This window comes from Gracilinanus agilis, chromosome 3 (assembly GCF_016433145.1).
Source record: "Gracilinanus agilis isolate LMUSP501 chromosome 3, AgileGrace, whole genome shotgun sequence".
NCBI classification, from domain to species: Eukaryota; Metazoa; Chordata; class Mammalia; order Didelphimorphia; family Didelphidae; genus Gracilinanus; species Gracilinanus agilis.
Window position 1 is genome coordinate 501,479,507 of NC_058132.1, and position 27,115 is coordinate 501,506,621.

The 27,115-nt window shown below is 36.4% G+C and overlaps 1 protein-coding gene across 1 annotated transcript in view; it reads left to right on the plus strand.

Annotated features, from left to right (window-relative positions):
* Positions 1-2,195: 2,195 nt before the first annotated feature.
* The window catches only part of RANBP2 (RAN binding protein 2), a 70,237-nt gene continuing 45,317 nt past the window's right edge, over positions 2,196-27,115 (plus strand). Inside the window, exons 1-4 of the mRNA XM_044669320.1 lie at positions 2,196-2,267; positions 20,450-20,517; positions 23,449-23,560; positions 24,326-24,478. Of these exons, the coding sequence (XP_044525255.1) occupies positions 2,196-2,267; positions 20,450-20,517; positions 23,449-23,560; positions 24,326-24,478 (405 nt within the window). The remainder of the gene's footprint in view (positions 2,268-20,449; positions 20,518-23,448; positions 23,561-24,325; positions 24,479-27,115) is intronic.

The following is a 27,115-nucleotide window of genomic DNA, read 5'->3' on the forward strand; positions in this document are numbered from 1 at the left end:
CATCAGTTATTAGGCTATTTCAGCTCCTTAAACGTCTTCTTTAACTAAAATCCTTTCAAACCACTGGGCTGAATGGAATTTTGAGCCTTCCATTCTTCAGATGAGATCCTATAAACTTTGGAACTTTTTTCTCCCACAACAAACACATAGTAGGAACTTCATAAATGGTTAATGACAACCTTGTTTATGAAACCCCAAATTTATCTATGTCCTATGGGAATTTGCCTTCAAGAAATTCCCAGACTGAACCTTTGTCCCAGACTGAACAACAGGCTATCAAGCACCCATTGAGCACCCTGGATAGGAGTGGTAGAGGTAGTCAGTCTTAAAGTACCCTTTTTTTTGGGTCTTGGTTTCATTTTATTGTATTTATGCCACTCCCAGGTACCTTAGCCTTAGACTACAGCCCCTTTCCCAAGTCCCTATGTAAGCACTTAGTTGTTTCTCTTTGGTTATACTCCCTAAGGTATGAATAGACCCCCAAGTTCTTTAATTTGATGAAAACTCCCATTTGTCGAGTTTTTTCTCAGACATTGTTCCTTAGAGTCTCAGAGCTTGACTCTGTGTGATGTGTGTGTATGATTCTGGGTGATGGCCATAAGAGCATTCTCTTCCTTGTCCTGATTTAAAAACATGTTTTTTGGAACTGCTTTGGTAGATCTGGGTTTTTCCAGGTTGACATTATTCTCTTCTCCTTCCCCAAAGCATTTTAGATACATGGTCAATTCTTGATGGCTTTCTTTGTAGTCGATATGACAATGAATAGCACCCTTCCTGCCAATTCACTCTACAAAGTATCTCCCCAAATCACTCCTTAAACTGGATTCCTCCAGGTGAATACTCTCTCCAACAACGTAGGCCTCAGGTACTTACTGGCTTTGTGACCCTGAGGAAGTCATATCTTCTTTTTGCCTCAGTTTTCACACCTGTAACAGGGGGACAGTAACTGCACCTTCCTTCCAGGCTTGTTTTTTTTTTTTTAAACCCTTGTACTTCGGTGTATTGTCTCATAGGTGGAAGATTGGTAAGGGTGGGCAATGGGGGTCAAGTGACTTGCCCAGGGTCACACAGCTGGGAAGTGGCTGAGGCCGGGTTTGAACCTAGGACCTCCCATCTCTAGGCCTGACTCTCACTCCACTGAGCTACCCAGCTGCCCCCCAGGCTTGTTTTGAGGATCAAATTTGTTATATGTACAGCTAATTTTAAAGTTCTTATTAAGCTAGCTATGATTAAGTAAAATAACATACAACTTTTTTTTTTTTAAACTCTTACCTTCCAATACTGGTATTGGCTCCAAGGCAGTAGAGTGGTAAGGGCTAGGAAATGGGGGTGAGGTGACTTGCCCAGGGTCAAACAGTTGGCAAATGTCTGAGGCTAAATTTGAACCTAGGACCTCCTGTCTCTAGGTCTAGCTCTCAATCCACTGAGTTACCCAGTTACCCCCAATAATATACAATTTAAAGACAATATGAACGATGGTGGAACTGAGACAAATTCTGCCATATGGATGCCACCACCACCACACTGCATTTTTCTTTTAAAAAATACATATATATATATATATATATATACAAATAAATATTTCGTTAAATATTTCCCAATTACAATTTTTTTTAACATTCATTTTTTAAAAATTGAGTTTCACATTCTCTCACCTTTGAGAAAGCAAGCAATATATTATACAATGAGAATCATTTTGCATTTATTTCCATCTGGCTTTTCACTTTTTCTAAAACACTTTCGCATTCCCTTCGCCGAGGGTGGGGTCCATCCGGAAGAAGCTGCCACCCTATCCAAGGCCGGCTGGGGCAGGGCAGAGTCCAGGAACGGCTGGTGAGGAAGCAAGAACTCAAACAGCACCCAGTCCCGCGGCAGCCTAAGGCCCAAGGACGTCCTAGGAACCGGGCCTTCCTCCCACCCTACCCTGTTCTCTCCTCTGCAGACCCCACCCACGACGCGCAGAGGGTTGTCAGTCAGTCCCTCGGGGCGGGATTCCCCGGCGGAATCGTCTCCGTCACGGCGCGGCGCGCAGTAGTGACGTAACACGCAGAAGGCGTTAGCCCGCTGTTTAGGCCCCGGCGACGGTGGCGACGTCACTGAGTTTTAGGCGCAACCAGCCCGGAGACGTCGGGAGAACGCTGCCGGGCTCCCAGAGCCGGACTCCCGGAGAGCCCACGGACTGCGTGACTGGGGCGATGAGGCGCAGCAAGGCCGAGGTGGAGCGGTACATCGCCTCGGTGCAGGGCTCCGCCCCCTCCCCTCGAGAGGTAAGCGTCGAGCTGGCGAGTGGAGGGAGAGACAGCCCCCCTCAAAGCCCGAGGAGCCCTGGGCGCCGGGCTTCCCGACCCCCTCACCCCACCCCCACCTTCATTTCGCGGCCGCCGCCGCCTTCTTTTTCTTCCCCCATATCCCCCTAACTCCCCGCGGCGCTTCGTTGAGCCGCCGGCGGGCCGCGCGGCGCCTGGGGCGGGGTGGCGCGCGCCTGTCCACGAGGGTGGGCGGGGGAGGGAAGGAGGGAAGGAGGGAGATGGGGACTGCGCGCGAGTGCCGCCTGGGAAGTGGGGAGAGGCGAGGGGAAGCGGCCGCTGTCACCCCTCCCCCCTTCTCTCTGACCTCTCGCGCCTCCCGTTCCCACGTCAGTGTTTATCTTCGGGGCCTGGAGTAGGTGGCTGCCGCGGCTCGCGCGCTCCCCCTTCCTTCTCCTCCCAGCCCATAGGCTTCCCCCTTGGGCCGCGGCCGTGAGGCTTACCCGCGGCAGTTGGAGAAAGAGGAAAGGGGCCCCGGGGCTTTGAGGAGAGCAGTGGAGGCTCCGCCTCGGCCTCCTTCCCGATCGCAGGTCCCGAGAAGCCCGCGGGTCCGGCTCCATTTCCAACGTTTAGCAAACGGGCAGTGATTCAGAAAGAAAAGAAGGGAGGGAATGGAGGAAGAAAAGTGGGGGGAAGGGGGTACTGTTTTGGAAGCCTTGATGTGCCCTCGGATCGCATGATGACTAAATGGATCTTAAATGGTTTACGGTCTTGATGAGGCAGCTAGAATTGGCGAACTATAAATAACCCGAGAAATTTAGAAGCGGGGAGAGTAAAGCTGCATAATACAGAATGCTTTGGATGTATGTTTACATGTATCCCTTTTTTGTTTCTTCGAGCTCTCATCGAAACTTAAAAAAATTAAACCAATTTTATCTAAGACTGTCAGCTCCTATCCTGAATGTATTTTAGGGATATCAGTTGCTGGTCTTAATTTTAGATAAAAACAGATCTTTGGAAGAAGTTTAGAGAGGTCACAGAGGCTATCTGGTTCAGTTCTCTAGTTTAATGATGAGGAAACTGAGGCCCTGTGGGTCAAGTGGCTTGCCAGAGATCACTCAGGTGAATGTTGGGAGATGAGGTTTGAATTGAAATCCTTTGACTCCAAAGCTGTTTGCCTTGTGTGTCGATCTATAGCTTTCAAATGTTGTCTCATAAAGGGAGTTCAGCACAAGGAAAGGCTTGGACAGGTCATGCCTTATACACATTTTGTATTTAACTAAGGCTATAAACTAGATTTTTAGCTTTCTAAACTTCATGATCATAAGCTGTAGTCTGCATCTATTAGTATAAGAAGGGCATGCTCACCTATTCAAACTACACTTACTGAAATTTAGCTTTTGAAAGGCTGGAAACATTACTTTGTGACTTAGTTCTGGTCATGGGAATTAATTTTAATCAGATGTTATCCAAACAACTGGCTGGAATTAACCATCATGAGATAGGTTTTTTTTTTATAGGTCAAATGGAAAATATTTTAATTTGGGAGTATGAAAAGCATTGCCCACAAGAAGTTAGGGTTCTGTGGGTTCTAGACTTTGGGATATCCAGAAAGGTGTAGGGTCAAGGAGTTTGGGGAAGAGGTCATAGAAGAAAAGAGAATAGAAAGGGAGATGTCTGTTTCACAGTTTGACTTAGGGTCAGCTCTTTATAGAAATATTTTTGAGATGTTGCAACTCCTAGTTATTATAATTAAGGGGTTTTATTGTTCAGCACCTCTTACTCCTACTACCTGCAATGCAAGGGGAGTCCAATTACTCACCATACCCCCTTCTAAATTTTGGCTGTCTCTGGGCATGTGCTCCTTACCTATCTGTTATCAGTCACCTAAGCCATTGGAACTTGTTCTCTTTGTCCTCATTGTGACCCAAAGCCATTTGACCACCTACTTCACCTATGCTATTAACTCCCTTGTGGGCCCACCTGATTATTTAACCTGTATGCAATGGCCAGTCATTTCAATATTCCCCTTAATAGCATAGGATCTTAGAGTTTAAAAAGAACTTAGAGGTTACCTAATCCAACTTCTTATTTAATCAGGAATTTCATTTTAATATAACATTTCTTAATTGCTTACACTAAATTAAGGCTCAAAGGGTTAAAAAGAGGATGTGACTTGCCCAAGTGGCTTATAATTTGGTTCCATATCACTGATAAATTTGGTTCCATATCAACTGTTTCTCTTTGAACATGTTTTAATAGCAGGGAAGCAACCTATTTCATTAAAAAAAAATCAAACCTCTTTTATTGAGCAGAAATCTGGCTTCCTCTCATTTATACTAATTCTGTTCTGCAGCAATGTAGAATAAGCCTTATTTTATATGACAGTCTGTGAAAGATCTTACATCTTGATTGTGCTTCCCTGTTTTTGCCATCTCCTAGAATTTTCTAAAGGTAGCTGATTTCTAAACTATAAGCATCAGACCTTTTGAACTTTTTGTTTCCTGGCATGATGGGTTTTGAAGTCTATTATATCTGATGTGTAATTGACAAAGGGAAAAATATATATGAACTCAGAAATAACGGTAAAGAGATATGCTCACAGAAGAAAACTGCAGGCTCCAGACCAAGTACCTAACTGCTTAATGCTTTCTAAGTGAATATATTAAGAGTTTCTCCTGCTTGGCCTCCATGACATTCTGTTGGTTTTGAGCACAAGATTAGTTCTCTTGTAGCCCTTGTTAAAAATGACTTATGCTGCTCCACAGTGTCCCACATGACTTATTTGGGAATAGCCTGTCTGGGTACTCTGGATCTAGCCCTCTGGAGCTCTAATGGAAAAATTTGTTCTCAATTCACAATTAACATTTGGAGAATATTCTGCCAGATACCTCCATCATCCTTAACTAATTAGATAACTGGTCTTTTCCCATCACTCTTAAAACACTATAATTCAGAGTGTTAATACTATTCACTCCAAAACCTCACAAAAGATAAACTTTTTTCTAATGTAAAAAAGATGAGTATCATGTGTTAATTTTCAAGTTAAATATCCCTAATTTAAGGTAAACTTCCACTTAGAAGATGTTTTACCATGTATCCTTCTGATAATTGATACACCACTTTTTTTTAAACCCTTACTTTTTCCCCTGAGAATCAGTACAATGTATCACATCCAAAGAGTGATAAGGGATAGGTAGTTGGTCTTAAGTGACTGCCTTAGGTCACACAGGCCAGATTTGAATTGACCTGGTGCTCTATTTACTCTGCTGCCTGGCTGGCTGCCCCGTATGCACCGCTTTTGATCATGTAAATTATAGCATGCTTCCTAGAGATGAATATACTATTCTAAATGTCATCTCATCAGCAGAGATTGTTACTCTTTGGTATTATATTTCCACCTAAGATTACATTAGCTTTTTTTTTTTTTTTAAAACCCTTATCTTCTGTCTTAGAGTTAATACAAAATATTGATTCCATGGCAAAAAAGTGGTAAGGGCTAGGTCAATGGGGCTTAAGTGAATTGCCCAGGATCACATAGCTAGGAAGTATCTAAGGCCAGATTTAAATCTGGGACCTCCCATCTCTGGGCAGCCTGGTTCTCCACTAAGGCATCTAGCTGCCTCCACATTAGCTTTTCAAATAGCTACATCATACCATTCACTCTGAGCTTTGTAGTCAGGTAATATGTCAGTTTTTAGTCAGTTTCACATGAACTATGGAAAATGGGTTTCTCTCAATTTATACATAGTTAACCTAAATGCAAAATTTTACCTTTTATTAAGTTTCTTATTGTTTGGGCCCATCATTCCAGTCTCTTGTACTGTCACTGATGAGTTATGTGATACTGGACAATACTCATACAAAGCCTGACATTTTATATACCATTCTAAAGTTTGCAAAACCCTTTATATATACATTATCTCATTTGAGTTTCAAAATAACTATGTGAGGTTAGGTATGTGTAATATATCTAATACTGATGTGGAAACAGTTACAAAGGACTTAACTTGATTTGCCCATGATCATACAGTTGGTGAATGTCAAGTGAGATTTGAACCCATTTCATTTCTGACTCCCAGTCTGCTAATAATACACAACTTCTTAGGATAAGCTACTTAATTTTTCTGTGTTTTAAGAGCCCTTCTAGCTCTTAACATTCTTTGGTTTTAAGATATCTTTGGATCCTATTGTAATATTTAGATCATTTTTAGATTTGATGAGCATACTTTCTTTTTTAAGTTATTGGTGTCTTTTGATTCTGAAATATAATCTTACTTTGAAATAAAAATTTTCATCCTACTATCTAATTTCTTTGGCTTACAAATAAAATAACAGAAAGTAACTGCATTTAGTCAATTGATTTAGCTTGGTCTTTCAAGGTATTCTACAATTGTGGCCTTTCTAGTCTTTTTAAAAAAATGACAACCACTGGAGGTTTCCTTTTAGATAGATGCCAGTCCATAATTTGAATTTGGAGGCACTTAATATTATTTTAATTCATAGTTCTCTACCTTGCCATCATATATGAAACTTTGAAGTATGCTTTACTAAAATTAAGCTATGTGATGTCTATATTATTTTAGTATTTCTCTGAGCCAGTGATCTAGTTATCCTATCAAGAAGAAATTAGTATTTGTTGTTCTTAGCAAAACTTTGATGTCTGCTTATGAGCACTCCTTTTCCATTTACTCACAAACTGTTGAATTTTAGAGTTTTGGTAGGATTATTTGTCTAGTGATGATTCTGAAACTCAGAGAAGTGACTTACCTAGGGTTCTATAATTATTTGTTATTTGAACTCTGATTCACTTTTTGAATCTAATACTCCTTTGACTGTACCACACTAAGTATTTATGCTTTTTCTTTAACATTTGTAAATATTAGTCTGTGTGCCTCAAGTAGGGATCATCATATCTCCTATTTTGACGTGATTATGCCTTTTAAAAAAACCTTTTGTTTTCAACCTTTGTCAGCTCTGGTCGTATGGATTGATTGTCTTTAACTTATTGATTTCCTGCCACTATTTCTTTGTGGTATGTTAGTGATTCCTTAGATATGCATTCTGTACCTATTGTTAAAAAATAGTCATTGGAAGAGTTATCTCAGTAGGATTCGTGTTTTTTTTTTAAATGTCTGATAGTTTGATAATCAGATTAATTTGACTATATATAGTCAAAAGTTTTTTAAATAGAATTTCAATTCTCTTGAACCCATAATTCATTTTTTGCATTCTTTGAAGTTTTTTTGAACCTGTTAATTTTGGACAAGGTATACTCATATTTTTTTCATATCTGCTGTAATGTCTATGCCCAGCACTCCCATTTGTTTTGCTATTTTGAATGTTCATATATAATCACTTTCTTTCAAGGTTGTTGCCATGCCCACATTTTTAGCTAATTCTTTTTTAAAAATTGGAAGTCAGAGTAACAATTAACTTTTTTCTTCTACTTTTTAGGAATGAAATTTTCAAGGCACGTGGAATTTTGTAGGTGCCGTGTCTTTTGTAGAATGATGACAAATGTTAAGGTAGTTGAAGTTCTTATTACTACCACATCTCACCTCTTTTTAAAAATTATTTCAATTAAGAAACCATCTTTTGTATCCCCATCAAAAGATCATACATTTAGAGATAAAGGGGATCATAGAAGTCATATGGTTAAAGGATCAATAGATTTACAGCAGAAAGGAACCTTAAAGGTCATGTAGTCAGGTCTCTCAATCCTCCCTTCCCCATCCACTCCCCATTTTATAGGAGTAAACTGAGGCTGAGAAGGATTAAGTGACTTGCCCAAGGCTACACAAATAATGAGTGACAGATCTGGGATTCAGTTCAATCACTATTTATTTCGACTCCTAGTGTTGTAGCCACTATACCACTTTGACTCAGTGATAGCATTCAGGCGTTTAAAAACAATGCCTTCTAAATATTTCCACTGTGCTGCTTCTACCCTAAAATTCATGGATTTCTATGAAAGTTTATGTCTGCTTGACATATAGTGCTATTCTTTTACCACTTCTATTAGAACCTGTTAATTTTGGACAAGGTATACTCATCCATTGTTGTAGTATTGCCTTGATTTCCATCCCTGTGAGAACCTGTACCCCTGTGTGCTAATTTCAGGGTCACTTAATTGTCTTCTTCATTTTTCTATTTAATTGCCTGGTGCTTATTTCACTTCTTGTGATTTTTTTTCTTTCATAGCTGCTGTTTTTAAAAATTTATTATTATTATTTTTAAACCCTTACCTTCTATCTTAGAATCAATACTGTGTATTGGTTCCAAGGCAGAAGAGCAGTAAGGGCTAGGCAATGGGGGTGAAGTGACTTGCCTAGGGTCACACAGTTAGGTAGTGTCTGAGATCAGATTTGAACTAGGACCTCCTGCCTCTAGGCCTGACTTTCAATCCACTGAGCCACCCAGTTGACCCTATAGCTGCTGTTTTTTAGCAGTCCCTGGTTTTATGATTTTACCTCTTCCTCAAATTTAAGTAGAAAGTGCTTCTGATCAGGTCAACAAATCATTTGCTGAACCTGTTCTTCTTGGTCTTCATAATATGCCCTCTGCCCCATGCTCAGGAGCCTGTTCTAGTACTCTATAAGAGATGATCCAGAAAAAACAAATCTTGTTCTTCACTATTCACCTATATGATCAACTGTTTACTTTCAAAATTTTACTGACTTTCAGTTGAAATATGCAAGAATATTCCTTTGGGCTTACTTTAAGGTCTTTAGTTTTTATGTAGGATTTTAGGTGTTAGGATTTTATCACTTCAGTTTTTTTTTTTTTTGGAAATACTTATTTCCACATATATTAGCAGAATAGGTGTTGGTTAATGGATTTAATGAATTGGGCATGCTCTGAACCACATTTTGGATAAATGCTTCAGGAAGATAGTGCATTTTCCTTAACTAATATTCAAGTACATCCTTTGTACCTTTCAGAAGGTGATCATCAACCACTACAGATATATATTGTCAGTGATAAAGATAAGCACCTGCCTGGTCCTTTTTAGCATTACTTTGAATATGGAATGTTGTTGTTTTATTCTTTTTTTCCCTCAGGATGATTTATTTCACATCAAACATGGATAACAACTTTAAAGATCGGAATATCATTCTTTGCTTCTCTCTTTTTTTCCACTCAAGTCTTGTAGTCCTGAACAATAGGGATGGGAGCAAAGAATTGATTTGCTTGATGGTGTCATCATCATCTAGAAGAAGACTTGAATGCATGTGGCTAGAACCCAGCATGACTAGATTGACTAAAGTCTTCAGACTGGGGAACCTAGACTTAAGACTGGGGCAGAGAAGTAATTTTCTGGTTTCCTAGAATGGTGCTATTCACCACTCAACAATGTAGATTTATTAATCATTAGTGTTGGTCAAATCTCCCTTCTGGATCATAGCTAGGAGACAGGATTTAGAAGAAATTCTCAGTAAGTGACTTCATTGATTGAAGTCCATATGTGTCTCCTAATTGAGTTTCCTTGGTTAGGAACCATTCTGGCAATGCTTAGGCTGTTGGCCTGTAATCAACCCTTTCCATACTGGTACTCTGAATTCCTGGAAAGGAGAAAGGCACAGTGTGTCAACAGTGTTGGGAAAAGAGATGCTGCAAGCCTTAATCTGTAATCAGTTTTTTCTCAGCTTCTTCCTGTAGTCACTTTGAAGTCAGGTTAATATTTCTTAAATGGTCATTTCATTCTAGTGACCTGAACAGGTGACCTGACCTGAACCCTCCAAGATCATGTATAGCAGCACATCAAGGTCTGTTGTTGTTGACTGAAACAGAGAGCCAGCCAGGAATCATCCATATGTGCAGGTGCCTTTGCCATTACCAGGGTGGATTTTATCCTGGCACATTTCAGATTCTTTGGGGCAAAGTATCCTGGGATTTCATACCATTTTCAGAGTTTCTTGTCAGATTCCAAGTGGCAGGAAAAACCAGTCAGAAAGTCGAATGTATAGATTGTTGCATAGGAGATTATTTTAAGACTTCAGATATTGTTGCCATGAAGAAAACTCAGTTTCCAGCAGAGAGCATAACAAACCTGGTCTACTGTAAGAGCAGTCTTCTTTATAAGGTAGCCAAACAGCTCTCCTTTCCATATCAGGTCAAATACCAGGATCATGAAACCAGAAGATGTATACGAATAAATTTGATGTTGTGGAGATGGTCAGGAATAGTATACAAGTCTCTGTAGATTGCTTCTTGTACCTTTTCCAAATACTCAAAAGACTCAGTTTTTCAGCTATAATCTTCATAGCACCTGACCACAGAGCTTATGCTTTTACTTGCTACCTTGGGGTCATACTTTTGATAGAATTCCTTGGCAGTGGCCCAGTCAATTAGTTGTCTACTGGTCCCATATTCAGCATCATTTTGTTCTATTTATTTATTTATTTTAAGCCCTTAACTTCTGTGTATTGGCTCCTAGGTGGAAGAGTGGTAAGGGTGGGAAGTGGGAGTCAAGTAACTTGCCCAGGGTCACACAGCTGGGAAATGTCTGAAGCCGGATTTGAACCTAGGACCTCCCGTCTTTGGGCCTGACTCTCAATCCACTGAGCTACCCAGCTGCCCCTCAGCATCGTTTTGAAAGACTGGTTGGTGCTCTAGGTTGCTGAGTATGCTTAGTCTCTAGCAGCTGGGGAGCTTAAAACTCCATTCTGATTTTAGGCCCAGCTTTTTAATCAGAGACATCCCATGCCTTTGACACATGTGCTGTTGTTTCTTTAGCTAGTCATATGAGAACATCACACACACACACACACACACACACACACACGTCTTGTTTCTATTGTGTCATTTCTTTGCCTACTTCTTTGAATTGGTTTTAATTCTCTTTTTTGTCAATTCTTTTCTCCTTGGATGATTTTCAGTATTATTTGTGTCCAGTAAAAATTAAATTCCTATTTTTGGTACAGCATATTATTATGGATTTATCTTCTCTAAGAACACTGCATCTCAGCCAGGAAAGCAGAGCACCCCTCCTGAAGGTGATTCAGAATTTATCAGACTTTAAATTTAAGTATCTAAAATGTGTAATGCACTATTTTAAGCCACATATATGAAAATAAATAAAACACAATCTCTTTCCTCAGGAATACCTACTGGAATAGTTCCTTAAGTATATAGACTTCAGGATCTTAAATTGAATCAATCTGTTGTAGTTTTTCATTAAGACTTTTCTGCTTTGTCAAACTTAATAACTTCCACCTTCTTTTTAGGTCACTGATTATTTACAAAGGCAGTTGTCACTTTATGCTATACCATGTTTTCAGAAATTCTATTGTAAAAGATGTTTTCCTGTGAGAAAATGTTTTAAATGAAAGTTGTACTACTGACTGAGAATTTGGTATTCAATAAATCACATTTGACCAGCATTGTATCTTTTAAAGAAAAAAAAATTTTTTTGGTTACATTTTTAGTTTCACCTCTCTCCCATCCTCCCTCCCTCCCATCTTCCCTCCCTATCCTGCACTAGAGAAGGTACCATTTGACTAAGATACACACGTAAAACCATATCACACATACTTCTATTTATTTTATACAAAAGTGGTATGAATGGAAGAATTGTTACAGTAGAATGGAGGAGAGGGCAGAGAGCTAGTAGTGCTATATATAACTTTATTCTCATCAGACCTGGATTAATGAGGGGATAACATATATAGTTGTCCCTTGCTATATTGTGGTTCACTGTGGCTTCACTGTATCGTGTTTTTTAAAAAAAGAAATAGAATTCTGTATCCTATTTTTCGCTATATCTTGGGATTTTGTGGATGAATAATACTGTACTGCACGGAATGGAGCATGAGATTGTACATGGCACACTGTTGGCTGATGGAATGAAAGATGACCAACCACAGCCCTGTCTTCTGTATCTTGGGAGCTGTTTGGCTCAGTATTTATAAAAGCATGGAAAAGGTTTATAGGAGAGGGGGAACGGTTTATAAAGCCTTAAAATATAAATAATGAAATGAATATAATGCTGCTGCTTTGCAGATTTTTACCTACCACCAGCATCTCTGGAACTGGAACCATGATAGGTGAGGGATCACTGTACATCTAGAAGAGTATATAAATCATCTTAACTTAGCAATAGGAATGCAGGGCTATAGGATAAGGGAAGGACTCTTAGAAAGGTGGGCAGATTAAGAAAAGGTCCAATGCATAAAATAAGGGAGGGGCTTTTAGGAGTTAGGTTTCTGGAGGAAATATCCAGGAGGAAGTATCCGAAGTAAATTAGCCTTTTTTTTTTTTAACTCTTACCTTCCATCCTAGAGTCAATACTGTGTATTGGCTCCAGGGCAGAAGAGTGGTAAGGGCTAGGCATTGGGGGTTAAGTGACTTCCCCAGGGTCACACAGTTAGGAAGTGTCTGAGGCCAGATTTGAACCTAGGACGACCTCCCATCTCTCAATCCACTGAGCCACCCAGCTGCCCCCAAATTAGACTTCTTAAGAGAGGGAAAAAGTAAAAAAAGAGGCTGAGAATAAACAATGAGGAAAAATGGGATGAGAGGAAATATGTAGTAATCATAACCTCGAATGTGAATAAGATGAATTCACTCATAAGATAGAAATATAGAGTATTATTGATGAAAAATGAGAATCCAGCAATATGTTGTTTACAAGAAAAATTTAAAAATGAGACACAAAGAATAAAAATAAAAGACTAGAATAGAATTCATTTTGTTTCAGCTGATGCAAAAAAAAGAGTAGCCATAATGATTTCAGAGAAAATTAAAGCTGATAGATTTCATTAAAAGAAATTAACAAGGAAATTTGTTGTTTATCCTTTGTTTTGGAAGAGAACCAATGACATCATGGGGTGATGATTTGAGTTTGAATTGGATTTATTTATTGATTGAAACCCTCACCTTCTATCTTGGAATCAATACTGTGTATTGGCTCCAAGGCAGAAGAGTGGTAAGGGTAGGCAATGGGGGTTAAGTGACTTGCCCAGGGCCACACAGCTGGGAAGTGTCTGAGGTCAGATTTGAATCCAGGACCTCCTGTCTCTAGGCCTGGCTCTCAATCCACTGAGCCACCCAGCTGTCCTCTTGAATTGGATTTAAGTGAGACAGTTACACAGTCATCAGCCCCACTCTTCTAGGGTCATTGCAGTCCAGTGGTAAGACAGTGGTCTAGGCTGCAGTGGATGACCTTGGAGTATTCAATGTCTGAACAAGCTCCAAGTGCTTCATAGCACCTGCTTTTTTAGCTACCCTTGTGTCTGTTGGAAAATTTTTCTTGTCTGGAATTTGGCTATAATGTTCATAGCAGTTTTCATTTTTGTATCTCTTTCAGGAGGTGATAGGTGAATCCTTCAAATTTCTTTTTTTTTTCCTGGAGTTAGTACGACTTTATTGTTTTTAAAAAACATTTTTTTTTTTTTGGAAAAAACTTCCATGGTTACATGATTCATGTTCTTTCTTTCCCCTTCACCCTTCCAAATCAACCCACCCTCCATAGCCAACACCCATTTCCACTGATTTTAACACAGTGATTCCCAAAGTGGGCGCTACCGCTCCCCTGGTGGGTGCTGTAGTGATCGAGGGGGGTGGTGATGGCCACAGGTGCATTGATCTTTCCTATTAATTACTATTAAAATTAAAAAAAAATTAATTTCCAGGGGGCTAAGTAATATTTTTTCTGGAAAGGGGACAGTAAGCCAAAAAAGTTTGGAAACCACTGTTTTAACATGTGTCTTCGATAAAGACCTATTTCCATATTATTGATAGTTGCATTGGTGTGGTTGTTTCATGTCGCATCAACCCATTGTTTAAGTAGTTACTTTTCTTCTGTGTTTCTATTCCTGTAGTTCTTCCTCTGAATGTGAGTAGTGTTCTTTTCCATAAATCCCTCAGAATTATACTGGGATCCTTAAAATTTATATTTTATCCTTTAGATTTAAGATAGAGTAATTCTCCTTTTAATTTCTTGAAATCATATCTAGACTCCTTTTTTGATCAAGACTTTTATATAGAGCAATATTTCTTATCTTGCCTTGATCTGTCTTCCGGGACAGTTTTTCTGATGAGATATATCACTTTTTCTTCTGTTTGTTTCTTCATTCTTTTGACTATGTTTAATTGTTTCTTGATGTCATGTGGAGTCACTAGCTTCCCCTTGCCCAATTCTAATTTTTAAGGAATTATTTTTTTCAGCGAAAATTTGTACTTTTTCTATTTAATTTTTTTAAGTTCTTTTTTTTCAGTGAATTTTTGTAATTCTTTTTCCGTTTGGCCTTATCTGTTAAGGTATAATTTTCTTTGGTATTTTTTTTTTATAATTTTCTTGCCTCACTCATTTTCCCAAATTTTTTCTCTGCCACTCATTTTCTTTTGTCTGTTCACAGTTATGGGCCTCAGTTACGGGGTAAAGAGAAGCATTGGGGGTAGGTCCAAGGGGACAAGATCCCTGTTCAGAGTTCCAAGACAAAGAGGGATGATACTGCTCATGGCAGCAGGAGGATCAGGGGCTCTTACTGGGTAAAAATCAGTGCACTGACTACACTTCTCCCTTTACACTACTTTGGAAGCACCACAAAGTGTCACATCCCCAGAACTAGCTCTGAAAACTGCAGCACAAAAAAACCCCCCAAACTTGAAGCTTGACACAGTGCCTCCCTACTATGTGCCCCATTTTAACAGAATATTTAAAGTCAAGAAATGGGCTGAAAAAAAATAATCCAAAACCCCACCAAACATGATCATAAAAGGATACTATGGTGGCAGAGAAGATCAAGACATAAACTTAGAAGACAACAATGTAAAAATAGCTACTAGTGAAGCCTCAGAGAAAAATGTTAATTGGACTCAAGGTCAAAAAGAATTCCTGGAAAAGTTAGAGATACTTTTTGAAGACATTCAGGATCTAAAGAGACTTGTTTCTTCTGCTCCTATTAGTAATTCATATAGCCTCTTCCAATTACTCAGATAAGCTTAACTTTCCTAGATTTCTCTTCATTGTTATGTTTCCATTTTAAAGCTTTTGTTCAACTCTGGTTTTTTTTTCTTCAGTAATTATGAAATATAGTTTTAAGGCATTAAAATTGCTTTTTAGGGAGTGAATGTTAGTAATAATTTCTTTCTAGGTCATTTTTTGGGGGTAACATTTTTCATTTTCTTGTATTTTTTTCAGTTTTTGATTTGTAATATTTCTTGTCTCATGAAGGTATTGATTTCATTTTGGTTTATTCTTATTTTTAGGGAATTGTTATTAGGATACGGTTTAATACTTTCCGTTCTCTGCTACTTAAGTTTTCCAATTCTTACCTCCAAAGTTATTTCATTTTTTGTCTATGTCATTTTTTAAAAACCCCTTCTGTCTTAGGGTTGATACTAAGTATGGATTCCAAAATAGAACTGTAAGGTCTAGTCAATTGGGGTTAAGAAACTTGCCTAGCCTCACACAACTAGGAAGTGTCTGAGGACAGATTTGAACCTGGGACTTCCTGTTTCTAGACTTGGCATTCTATCCGTTAGCTGTCTTCATTTCATTTAAATTTTTTCTTGTTTCCTTTCTTTTGGATACTCATGTTGCTCTTGTCGAAATAAAACCTGTTTTGTCTTTAGTTATAAAGTTATCCATAAATCCAACCTAGAAGAAAGTGGAAAATGTGTCTGATTCTATGATGATTTCTTAATAGTGGTCTGTGTCTTCCTTGTTTTTTTTTTTTGGTTTGTTTGTTTGATCTCTCCTGCTTTATTTATTGTTTTATGCCAGAACTAGGCCCAGCCCTTTTTGTGCTTTTGGGTAGGGTGGTCAGACCTCCTTGTTTCCCTCCACTAACCTCTGGCTCCTCCTATGTGTTTACATTAGGAATGCTGATAGATTTTAATCTCTTCTTGTATCTTTGTGATATTCACCTTGAATCTTTAGGGTTCTTTTTGGTGACAGGATACAGTGCTAGGTACACTGGAACTAGCCTCTGGGTCTATAAAATGAGGATAATAATGCCTTCTTGGAGATGCTAGTATAAAATGAAATATTTGTAAAGTATTTTGCAAGTCTTAAAGGACTCCAAATGCTAATTACCATTATTATCTAAGGTATAGGCAATAACATAAGGCAATTTCTACCCAGAGAGTTTCCTATAAGAACGAAGTCACAGGTTTGCTCCCTCCAAGATGCTTATATGGGGCATCATCTCTTAAAGATATTAACAGATAAGAGTATCAGTTATACTGATAAATACTAAAACATCATTTTTGAGTGAGGATGTGACACGGGGACCTTAGGAAAATCTGTGGTGTCTTTGTAGAGGTTGGATTGAAGTGGGGAGAATCTTCAGGCAGGTTAAAAGCTGTTACAAGAGGTGATGAGGGTCTGAACTAGCTTTGTGAATAGAGAGTTCTTGGTTCAATCCAAGATTCAAATCCAATTTCAATTTCAATTGATTCAATCCAATGATTGCTTTATATGACATTTTAAAACTATCTAATTCTAGACCCCATGATGAAATATATAAGCTCTTTTTATCTCTTTCTGCTTTAAAAGCATTAATACTACTCTTTTTATTAATTTTAAGAGGTGTTAACTAGTACAGGGAATTGCATTTGGATTATAATGGCATATAACAGGAGAAATTTACATATTATATAGTTTTTTTACTCAGTTACAGCCTCTGATGGTTTATTTTAAGGAACTAGAATTCATTTTTTCTAATCCATCTCCTCTAATTCTTTCTCTTCTAGAGGAGTGGTGTCAAACTCATAGAAAAGGGCCACCCAATCCATACATAAAGATTCCTGCAGGCTGCATGTTGATTTAGTTTTAATATATGTTAACTATTTTATTGTATTTTGATTTACTGTGTTAAATATTTTGCATTTATACTTTAATCTGGATCCAGAAAACAAAATCTGATACCTTTGTCCTAGAGAATCTAGACCATTTAGTTCTTACCATATTAATATTGAACTTGGTGCATATACTTGATAAAACTTAGCCCAAGGCAGTTTAGAACTCAAAAGATATTTCAGCATCAGCTTCCCTGGTAGCTAAGATTACAGGTACATAACCGCTATGTGCCCAGCTGAAGTGAAATTTTCAAAGCACGTTACCTTCTTAAAGGTATAGGGCCATTAAGATTTAAGAATCTGAGAAATCACTTTCTGCAATTTCTTGTGTATCCCATTGATTACAACTTTCCTTGATCTCCCTGGGTTCCAGTTGCTCTTATAAAATGAGAGAGATCGGGTTAAAATGGTCTCCCAGCTTTAGATCTGCTCTCACTATGTCAGAGACTGGTCACAAATTTCTGTGTGCTAGGAAAAGTGGGGGCAGAATGCATGTTAAAACAATAAATCTGGGGCTACAACTCAATACTTCCATACATTAGATAATTTCACTGCAAGAGTAATGTTTTATGGGGTTGTCTCTGAATGTATCACTTTGAAATATGGCTATGGTGGGATTTAAAGATCTTGTTTGGTAATATGATCTTGTATGGTTAACATGATACTAACTTTTTATGAATTCTTATACTTGGTGGTTTAAAGATCTATCAGTGTCTGTTTCATGGAGATAAAGAATTAATAGTTTTGTGTTAATAACTGTTTTGTGAAAATGGCATCATTTCGTTTTCTACAGAATTTAATCCCAGGAGCTAGAGAAAATTATTAATGTAACATAGTATTTGTTATACTCTAATCTGTAATTCTGAAAAAATATTTTTATTTTATTAAATATTTCCTAGTTAAATTTAATATTTTATAACATTCGTTTTAAGAAAGTTTGAGTTCAAAATTCCCTCCCACTCCTCCTCCCCCATCTCTTAAGACAAGAAATATGAAATTGATTATATATGTGAAGTCATGCAGATCATATTTCCATATTAGTCATGTTGCAAAAGAAAACACAACAAGAAAAAGCAAGAGTGAAAAGTGTGCTTCAATCTGCACTAATTATTCAGTTCTCTTTCTGGAGATAGATAACATTTTTCATCATAGGCCCTTTGGAATTGTCTTGGATCATTATTTTTCACAGTTTATCGTTGTTATTACAACATTGCTATTACTAGGTACAATGTTCTCCTGGTTCTGTTCTCTTCACTTTGTATCAGTTCATTTAAGACTTCCCAGGTTCTTTTAATTCATTCTGCTTGTCTTATAGCATAGTAGTTATATATAACATATATAAAATATACCATTTATTTGTCCAGCCATTCCTCAATTATTAGACATCTTCTCAGTTTTCATTTTTTTTTTTTTAGTTCTTTGCCACCACAAAAAGAGCTGTTACAGATATTTTTGTACATATAGGTCTTTTTTCTCTTGTTCTCTTTAGGATACAAAGCTAGAAAAATTTCATTTCATGATTCCACCAACAGTGCATTAGTGTTCTAATTTTTAGACCCCTCTTCAGCTTTTTTCATTTTCCTTTTCTATTATATTAGTCAATTTGATAGATGTGAGGTAGTATCTCAGAGTTGTTTTAATTTGTATTTTTCTAATCAATAATGATGGAAAGTGTTTTTTTATATGACTATAGATAGCTTTGATTTCTTCTGAAAACTGCCTATTCATATCTTTTGACAATTTGTCAATTGTGAAATGGTTCTAATTTCTATAAATTTGACTCAATTCCCTACATATTTGAGAAATGAAGCATATATGAGAGAAACTTTCTGTAAAAATTTTTCTTCAGTTCTTACTTTCCTTCTAATTTGTTTTTTTCTCATGAAAACTTATAATTCATGTTCTCAAAGTAACCATTTTGCTTTATTTGATCCCCTCTATCTCTTTAGGTAATAAACTCTTCCTTTTTCTATAGATCTGACAGATAAATTTTTTCTTATTCCCCTAATTTACTTATATCATCATTTATATCTAAATCATATACCTATTTTGATATACATTGTGTGAAATATTGGTCTTTGCTTAACTTCTGCCAAACTCTTTTCACCTGTTTTTGCTAAATAATGAGTTCTTGACCCAAAGACTTAGATTAGAATCAGTAAGTCCAGTTCTAGGCATATTTTACAAAGGATGGTAATAAATTGAATAGCATCTAGAGGTGGGCAACCAGAATGCATTCATTCCGTGCCATATGAGGATATGTCAGAGGAATTGGAGATGTTTAGCTTTTTAAAAAATTAAAAAAAAATCAAGTATGAGAACATGATAGATGTGTTCAAGTATCTGAAAGAGGATTTGATTTGTTTATTTATTGGGGTGGAGGAGGTACCAGGTGCAGTGGAGTAGAAGTTGCTAAGAGACAAATCTCCTTACCTCCGGAAGAATTTTCTAATAATTCAAACTGACCAACAATAGAATCAGCTGCCTTGAGAAAAGCCATGATTCTCTCTCCTTGGTTGCCTTTGTGGTAGTACCTGGATGACCACTTTTTGCTTATGTTTTCTTAGAGTTTCCCATTTTTGTTAATGTTAAACTAGATGGCCCTAGAATTCTCTAACTCTGAAAATCTCTGATTCTGTGATCTGGACGATACACTGATTGATAGATAAAAGGAAAATTTGGTCTGTCTCTTGTAGCCTAGAGGAGATTTAGCAGGGTTCAAAATAAAATAGGCAAGTAAAAGCACTGTGCCCATGCTGTCTTGTGTTGAGGATCTCTTTCCATTCATCTCACTTCTATTTGATCACTTTTATCAGTTGATCTTGGGAGTAGAGCTACTCACCCAGGAAAATGCCTTTTCATTTCCTCCCTGGGTCAGAAGTTCTGAACTTTTCTAAGGGAATAAGTTATACTTACATACAGTTATCCAAAACAAAACAAAAATTCACAGGACACCAAGTCAAGAACTTATCTTTTACACAGTGTCATGCCAGAAAGGATATTCTCTGGACTAGGTATGCTGTTTTCCTCTTATTTCCATCCATCATATAAGTAATAACACTTGCCGCTTGTCTTGCTTAAAAGTTAAATTGAAATTCAAACTTTATTCTTTATTTTTCTTTTTATTACCCAATTCTTTTTTTAGTTTTAAAGGATGTATTTCCTATTTTGTAAATTGATTTAAAGACTGCTAGTCTTTATTCATTCTCCGTAATATTTGCAAATGTGAAATATTTTAAAATTATTTTCTGCATAAATGATCAAGTGAAGCAAAACATTGTTTTACTGAAATTATTCTGGGAAAATTTTTTTGCTCCTCTTTGAAGGGCAAAAACTTGAAAATATTCCATCATTCAGGCAGTAATACTTTAAAGGCTTTTTTTTTTCATTTTCAGAAGTCAATGAAAGGATTCCTTTTTGCTAAACTATATTATGAAGCTAAAGAATATGATCTTGCTAAAAGGTAAAGTATCATTTTTATAAATGAGAATTTAAAAATGAGAACATCTTTAGTTTTTGCAAAAGATAACCTAAACATTTAAACTGCTTTAATATCTGCTATATGTATGTATAATATTGGTGTGCCCATGAGCAACTTCTCAGGTTGTTAAAGATTCAGCCTGATTTCTTTTAATCTTTACCTGCCTTTCTTACCAAGGATTAATGTTAGTAGGGATGATCCGGATGCATCAGATATTCCTCAAGTGCCTCCAAATCATTAACAACTACATTTTTACATATTTTAATTTTTGAAAATTGGTAATCTTTATAGTATTTGTGATGACCATTTAGAATTAGAGTATTTATTTAACTGAAAGATAATTCCAAATAGATTAGACTTTATTGCTGACTAATTTTACTAAATTACAGTAATTTATGCTCTACTGCTAGCAGAAATATAGTTAATAATAAATGGTAAATTGCCTGATATGTTTAGAATATGGACATATCTGATCTAGACATTCATACAAAGAAACCACTTTGTAAAATCCAATCTTCAGATTTGCTGTCTCCACCGTTGGTTCATCTTTTGGTTGTTCCAGTTATAGTGTTAGTGATTATGTTACTTCTCTCATTGATGTTAAAATGCCAGAGGAAAGTTGGGGTTGTGGCAGTAGGTGTCATGGCAGACAGAGTCCTGGACCTGGACTCAGGAAGACTCATATTCCTGTGTTCAAATCTAGTCTTAGACATACTTCCTAGCTATATGACCTGGGGCAAGTAACTTAACTCTGTCTCAGTTTCTCATCTGTAAAATGAGTTCAAAAAGGAAATAACCACTCCATTATGTGTGCCATGAAAACCCCAATTAGGGTCATGAAGAATCAGACAGAACTTAAATGACTTTAATAACTACTACTCTTAAACCCTTCTAAAGTAGAATTTCTAAATATTTTGCTGGTTCACACATGGCATTATTTTGGGTTTAAATAACTCTTTGAATATATTTGGGCTAGTGTAAATAAAAATTATGTATATCATGGAATCATAGTGCAGATATGCCTTAGTTACAATTCAGTTACATAAACCTGGTGTTTATGAACATGAATGGAGGAAAAAAATTACATCTTTATTTTCACTGACCTCAAACTGAAACCTAGCATTTCCTTCATTTAAAAATCAAATCACATAATTCTGAGAAGGGGTTTATAGGATTTAACAGACTTCCAAATGGGACCATAACACAAAGGTTAAGAAGACTTGATCAAGGACCCAGGAAACATGAACAGCAGGTTTTGCCAGTAAAATTTTTGCACCATAAATGAGATAGGTAGGAAAGGCTCTCCATCTCATGCCTTTAAAATTTTTCTTTTATAAAAGTTTTTATTATATCTTTTATCATGTTCATTTGTGAAAATAGCCTTCCCCCTTTTCCAGTGAACCACCTCTTATAACAATAAAAAATAAAGGAATTAAAAGGTATTTTAACAATTAACCATTAACCAACAATTTAACCAATGCATTAGAAGAATTTGTCAGCATATCTACATGGGTTCCATATACATAATTCCCCCATCTCTGTTAGAAAGGAATGAAGTACATTTCATCACCTCTATGCTAGGTCTAAGCTTGGTCTTTATAATTAATTTTTTCTTTCTGCTTACATTGTAATGCATGTTTTTCCTAGTTTCCGCAAACTTCATTCTGAATTAGTTTATACAAATCTTCCTGGGTTTTTCTGAATTCTTCATATTCATAATTTTTAAGGGGTAGTAGTATTTTATTATACTCATAAATAATATATATTGTTTATTCAATTTAATCATTGGTGTCTGTTGTTTTTTTTTAACCTTAACCTTAGAATTGATACTAAGCATTAGTTCCTAAGATATTAAGCAGAAGAATGGTAAGGGCTAGGCAATTGGGATTAAGTGACTTGCCCAGGGTCACACAGCTAGGAAATATTTGAGGTCACATTTGAACCCAGGTCTTCCCAACTCCAAGCCTGACAGTCTCCACTGTGCTATCTAACTGCCTTCTGGTATACTTTTAGCCTCACTATACAGCCTCCTTTACCTTGTTTAAGTGGGAAAGTAATTGTCATATTATATGAGACATAATTTTCAATTATGTAGAAAATCTCCATGGTTTGAGACCTCCATTTCTGACAATTCTTGATAACTAAATCTGTCTTCAGTTTTAAATTTAAAATATATTGGGATAGTCACTTTTATTTATTGATCAATTACTTCATTACAGTTTGACTTCTTTAGGATCAATTAGAAATGTTGGCCTTTGTTATAACTTTCATATAGTCTGAAGTTATGAATCCTTTGGTTTTTATACGTGTGTGTACACATGTATATGCATGCAAATTTAGGAATAACCTAATATCCTATGAATAGGACTTTTTTTAAAGAAGGAATTGACATACTGTTTTAAGTTTTATAGCATTTTTTTTGGTGAGGATTATGGCAATTTAATTGTAGTAACTTTGTAATTTTGAAACTTAATAATCCCATGAAATCCAAAAAGCTAGCATACATTACAAAAAGTATTTTAAGATTCAGATGAATTTTAGAAGTCAGACTTGGGGTGAAGAGAGAGGAAAGAGATGTGAAGGTCATATCTTTGTTTCTTATATGTTTTCGGCATTGATTAAAAAGTTTAGTTGATGAATTTGAAACTAATAAAAATTTTGCATTATTTGTGGAATTTTTGTAAACTATTCACTTCATTGTTTACAAGTATTTTCAGTTAAAAGTGTTGGTTGATCAGTTAAGTAAATATTGTGGTAACCAAGAGATAAATGTGGAAATATGCTAGATTTATAGTAATTTTTTTTGTTCTAAGTAACTTAGAAACTATGCTATTGAGTTTTATGGTTTAGAGTTGCACTATGTTTACAGAGTGTAAAAGCCTCTTTAAAATGAATTTTTGAATTATTTCTTAGATATATATCTACTTACCTTAATGTACAAGAAAGGGATCCCAAAGCACATAAATTTCTGGGTATTCTCTATGAAGCTGAGGGAAACATTGACAAGGCTGTTGGATGTTACAAGGTGAGTAACAAGTGTGATCAGAAGGTGAATTCTATACCAGTGTGCCATCCTATGTTATACTATTATACAACTCATATTTTTATTATTGTTAGATACTATATTTTGTGGAGTATATGGCTGTTAGAAGCAACATGATTAAGGAGCCTTGGAGTCAGGGGGACTCGGGTTGTCTCTGTTTCTTATGAGCTGTGTTGCAAATTGTTTAATCTCTTGGCATTTTAGACATTTTATAAAATGGGAATCCCCCAGATTGTTGAACTCTCAGATTTGGAACAAAAGCATACACATATTTTTAAAAAGTTTCACCACCATTTATAGAAATAGAAGATATTTCTAAAAAGTACTATTAAATGAAACTATTTTTGATTACTTATGAATTAGTCAGGACATAACATCAGGTTATTAGAACCGATCTTTAAATTCTTTGGCATAAAATTATATTATAGAAGTATGGTAGTTAAATTTTAAGATTTCTAAGCAGAGTTTGGCTAGTCATATATTTGTAATATATATTTCAGTACTCTTGATGGATAAGGATGCTCCTCATTTTAAGGATGCTCCTCGTTTTAAGTATTAAGAAAAAGAGCAAAACAGTGCTTTTTAAGAGATTTGTTGTATCATTTGCATTCAGACTTGCTGATTTCACTAATTTTGAATCAAAATAGTTTTTTACCCAGGACTCATTAGATTCATGCATAATGTTTTCCGCATGAATTAATTGTTAATCTCTCTCTCTCTCCCCTCTCTATTTTTTTGAATTGCCAGCGTTCAGTAGAGTTAAATCCAACACAAAAAGATCTTGTGCTCAAGATTGCAGAATTGTTGTGTGAAAATGATGCTACTGATGGAAGAGCAAAATATTGGGTTGAAAGAGCTTCTAAGCTTTTTCCTGGAAATCCTACCATCTACAGGTTAAAGGTAAATATCCTTGTTTTTAATTAAATGAAAATCATAGTTAAAAAAATTGATGCCCCAAACAATTTCTACATATGCTGCCAGAACAGAAATATATTGCATATGAAATAATGAATCTAATTTAATACTGTTTGCTTTAAGAAATATATATATAAGGGGTGGTGAGGTAGCTCAGTAGATTGAGAAACAGGCCTAGACTAGGTCCTGGGCTCAAATCTGGCTTAATATACTTCTAGTTACATGACCCTGGGCAAGTCACTTAACCCCAATTGTCTAGCCCTTATCTCTCTTCTGCCTTGGAACAGATACTTAGTATTGTTCTAAGACCAAAAGTAAGGGTTTTATACAGATAAGCAGACACAGACAGACAGACAGACATATTCTGTACTATTTTGGACATTTAAATGTTTTAATGACTCTTTTCTCTTTTTTTATGGCAACAGTATTATTAACCTCTCACTTCCAAGGCAAAGGAAAAAGAAATCCCTTCTACAAATAAATAAGCACAGTCCATCAAATTGAGTCCACATAGTGGCCACATTCAAAAATGTACGTTTGTTTCTGCACCTTGATTCCATCTCTCCTTTTGCAGGAGGGCTGCTATATCATCATTACTTTGATTACAAAGTATTTCATTTCTTTAATCAGAGTTCTTAAGACTTTCAGAGTTGTTCTTTGCTTTATTTCTTTACAATTGTTATCCTGGTCTCTAATTCTGCATCAGTTTGTGCTTCCCATGATTCTCTGAAATACATTTCTTTTTTTTCATTTCCTACAGGATAATAATATTTCATTAATTCATTTACCACATCTTGTTTAAGTATACCTCAATTGTTCTTTTCTTTTTTCTTTCCTTTTTAATCCCTCTCTTTAGTGTTACGGAATTTGTTTTCCTTGTGACTATTCTCTCTGGTATTAGCTTCCTCATTTACTTCCCCTTTCCCTATAATTGCTTGTTTCATTTTCTAATTTCATGAATTTCTACACTAAACTTTGTGTGTTTGTGTGTTCATTGCTCCTTTGTTTAATTTAGATAAGTGAGGTTTCTCTGATACTTTCTATCCTTCTGTATTTGTATATTCTTCTCTTTATAACATCTCAATAGAAATCTCTATAGTATTATTATATTCCTTTTAACTTTCCTTCACTTTCCCTTTCTCTTTTCTTTAAGCCTTCCAAACAAAACCAGTATACCTTCATGTCCTATATTTTATTGTTTGAAGATATTGAGATTCTAAAGAGATTTGTTCCTCATTAGAATGTTAGCTCTTCATCACATAGTTCCTTTCAATTCAAATACATTTTTTTACTTGGTTTCTCTTGGCTCTACTTATGCTGTAAATTTTTGCTCAGCTCTTGTCTTTTATCAGTGATGCTTGGAAATTCTTTATTCGATTAAATATCTATCCCCCCCTTCCCCCCACCCCATTTATTCTCAGCTCTGCAGAGTAAGTTATTTTCAGCTGTAAGCTTATATGTTTGATCTTTGCATTCTAAAATTTCAATTCATTTCATTTTTAACATAAGTAACATAAGTATAAGGTCCTGTGTGATCCTTAGTTTGATGCCTTGGTATGTGAACTCTTCCATACATAGTATGGGGTTGATTTGTCTGCCTGCAATACACACATGCATGCACTCACGCCCACCTGCACATGCCTCCATATTCACTTTGAAGTCCTGAATTTACTATGGCTATCCAGGAACTGCTTTTTTGGTTTTCTTCCAGGAGGTGAGCAATGGATGCTTTTTATCTTCACTTGCTTCTTGGTTCTAGAGGATTGTTCTAATAGTGTCCAGATTTTTATTATGATTTTTAAGGAGTCTGACTATTATTAAAATTTTTCCTTATATTCTTTTTTTCTTAATCTTTTGTTATTATAGTATTTCATGTCTTGTGGAATAATTGATTTCAGTTTTGTCTAATCTAATTTTAAGGAGGCTGTTACTTGGGTAAAGTTGAACATTTTGTCTTGTAAACTTTTTCTTCTAATCTTTCCTCCAGGACTTTTACTTCATTTTTTTTGTTGTTCCTTTATTTCTTGTAGGGATTTATGTAGTCTGGTGAAAAATTTCCCTTTTGAGTCTCTACTTGAATTGCTATAGTATTATTCTCTAATAATTTGAATTTGTGGGCCTCTTTTCATTTACAAATAATTTTTCATAATTGTTGGTATCTTCTTTGGTTACTACTCATCTCTTCTTACTTCCTTGACTATGGCTTTTTGCTGGGGCCAAGGTTTGCCTCGTCTTGCACTTGTGGAGTTGTTTCTGTTTGGTCCTAACTAGAATCGCTTGGGTTCCTGTGACCTCCACGTCTTGGAGTTAGCCCCTCCTCTGCACTTAGCTTCACACCTTATCCCTGAACTTGAATCTTTGTGGTTAAAAGCTCTGAATCTTCATTATTTTCATCACAGAGTGCTAGGGACTTTGGAGCCTTGAGGTGTTCTGATTTGAGTACATGGTCTCAACAAGTGCTGCTCCTGGTGATTTTTCTTAAGGTTCACATTCTGGGTTTCCTTCTGCATTAGGTTTCTGGGGGAGACATTCCAGTTTTGCCCTTTTTGGATGCATAGCCTAGCAACCTACATGCTATTACTGGTTGCAGTGGGAGGCTGTTATCTTCTTTGTTCTGGTGCT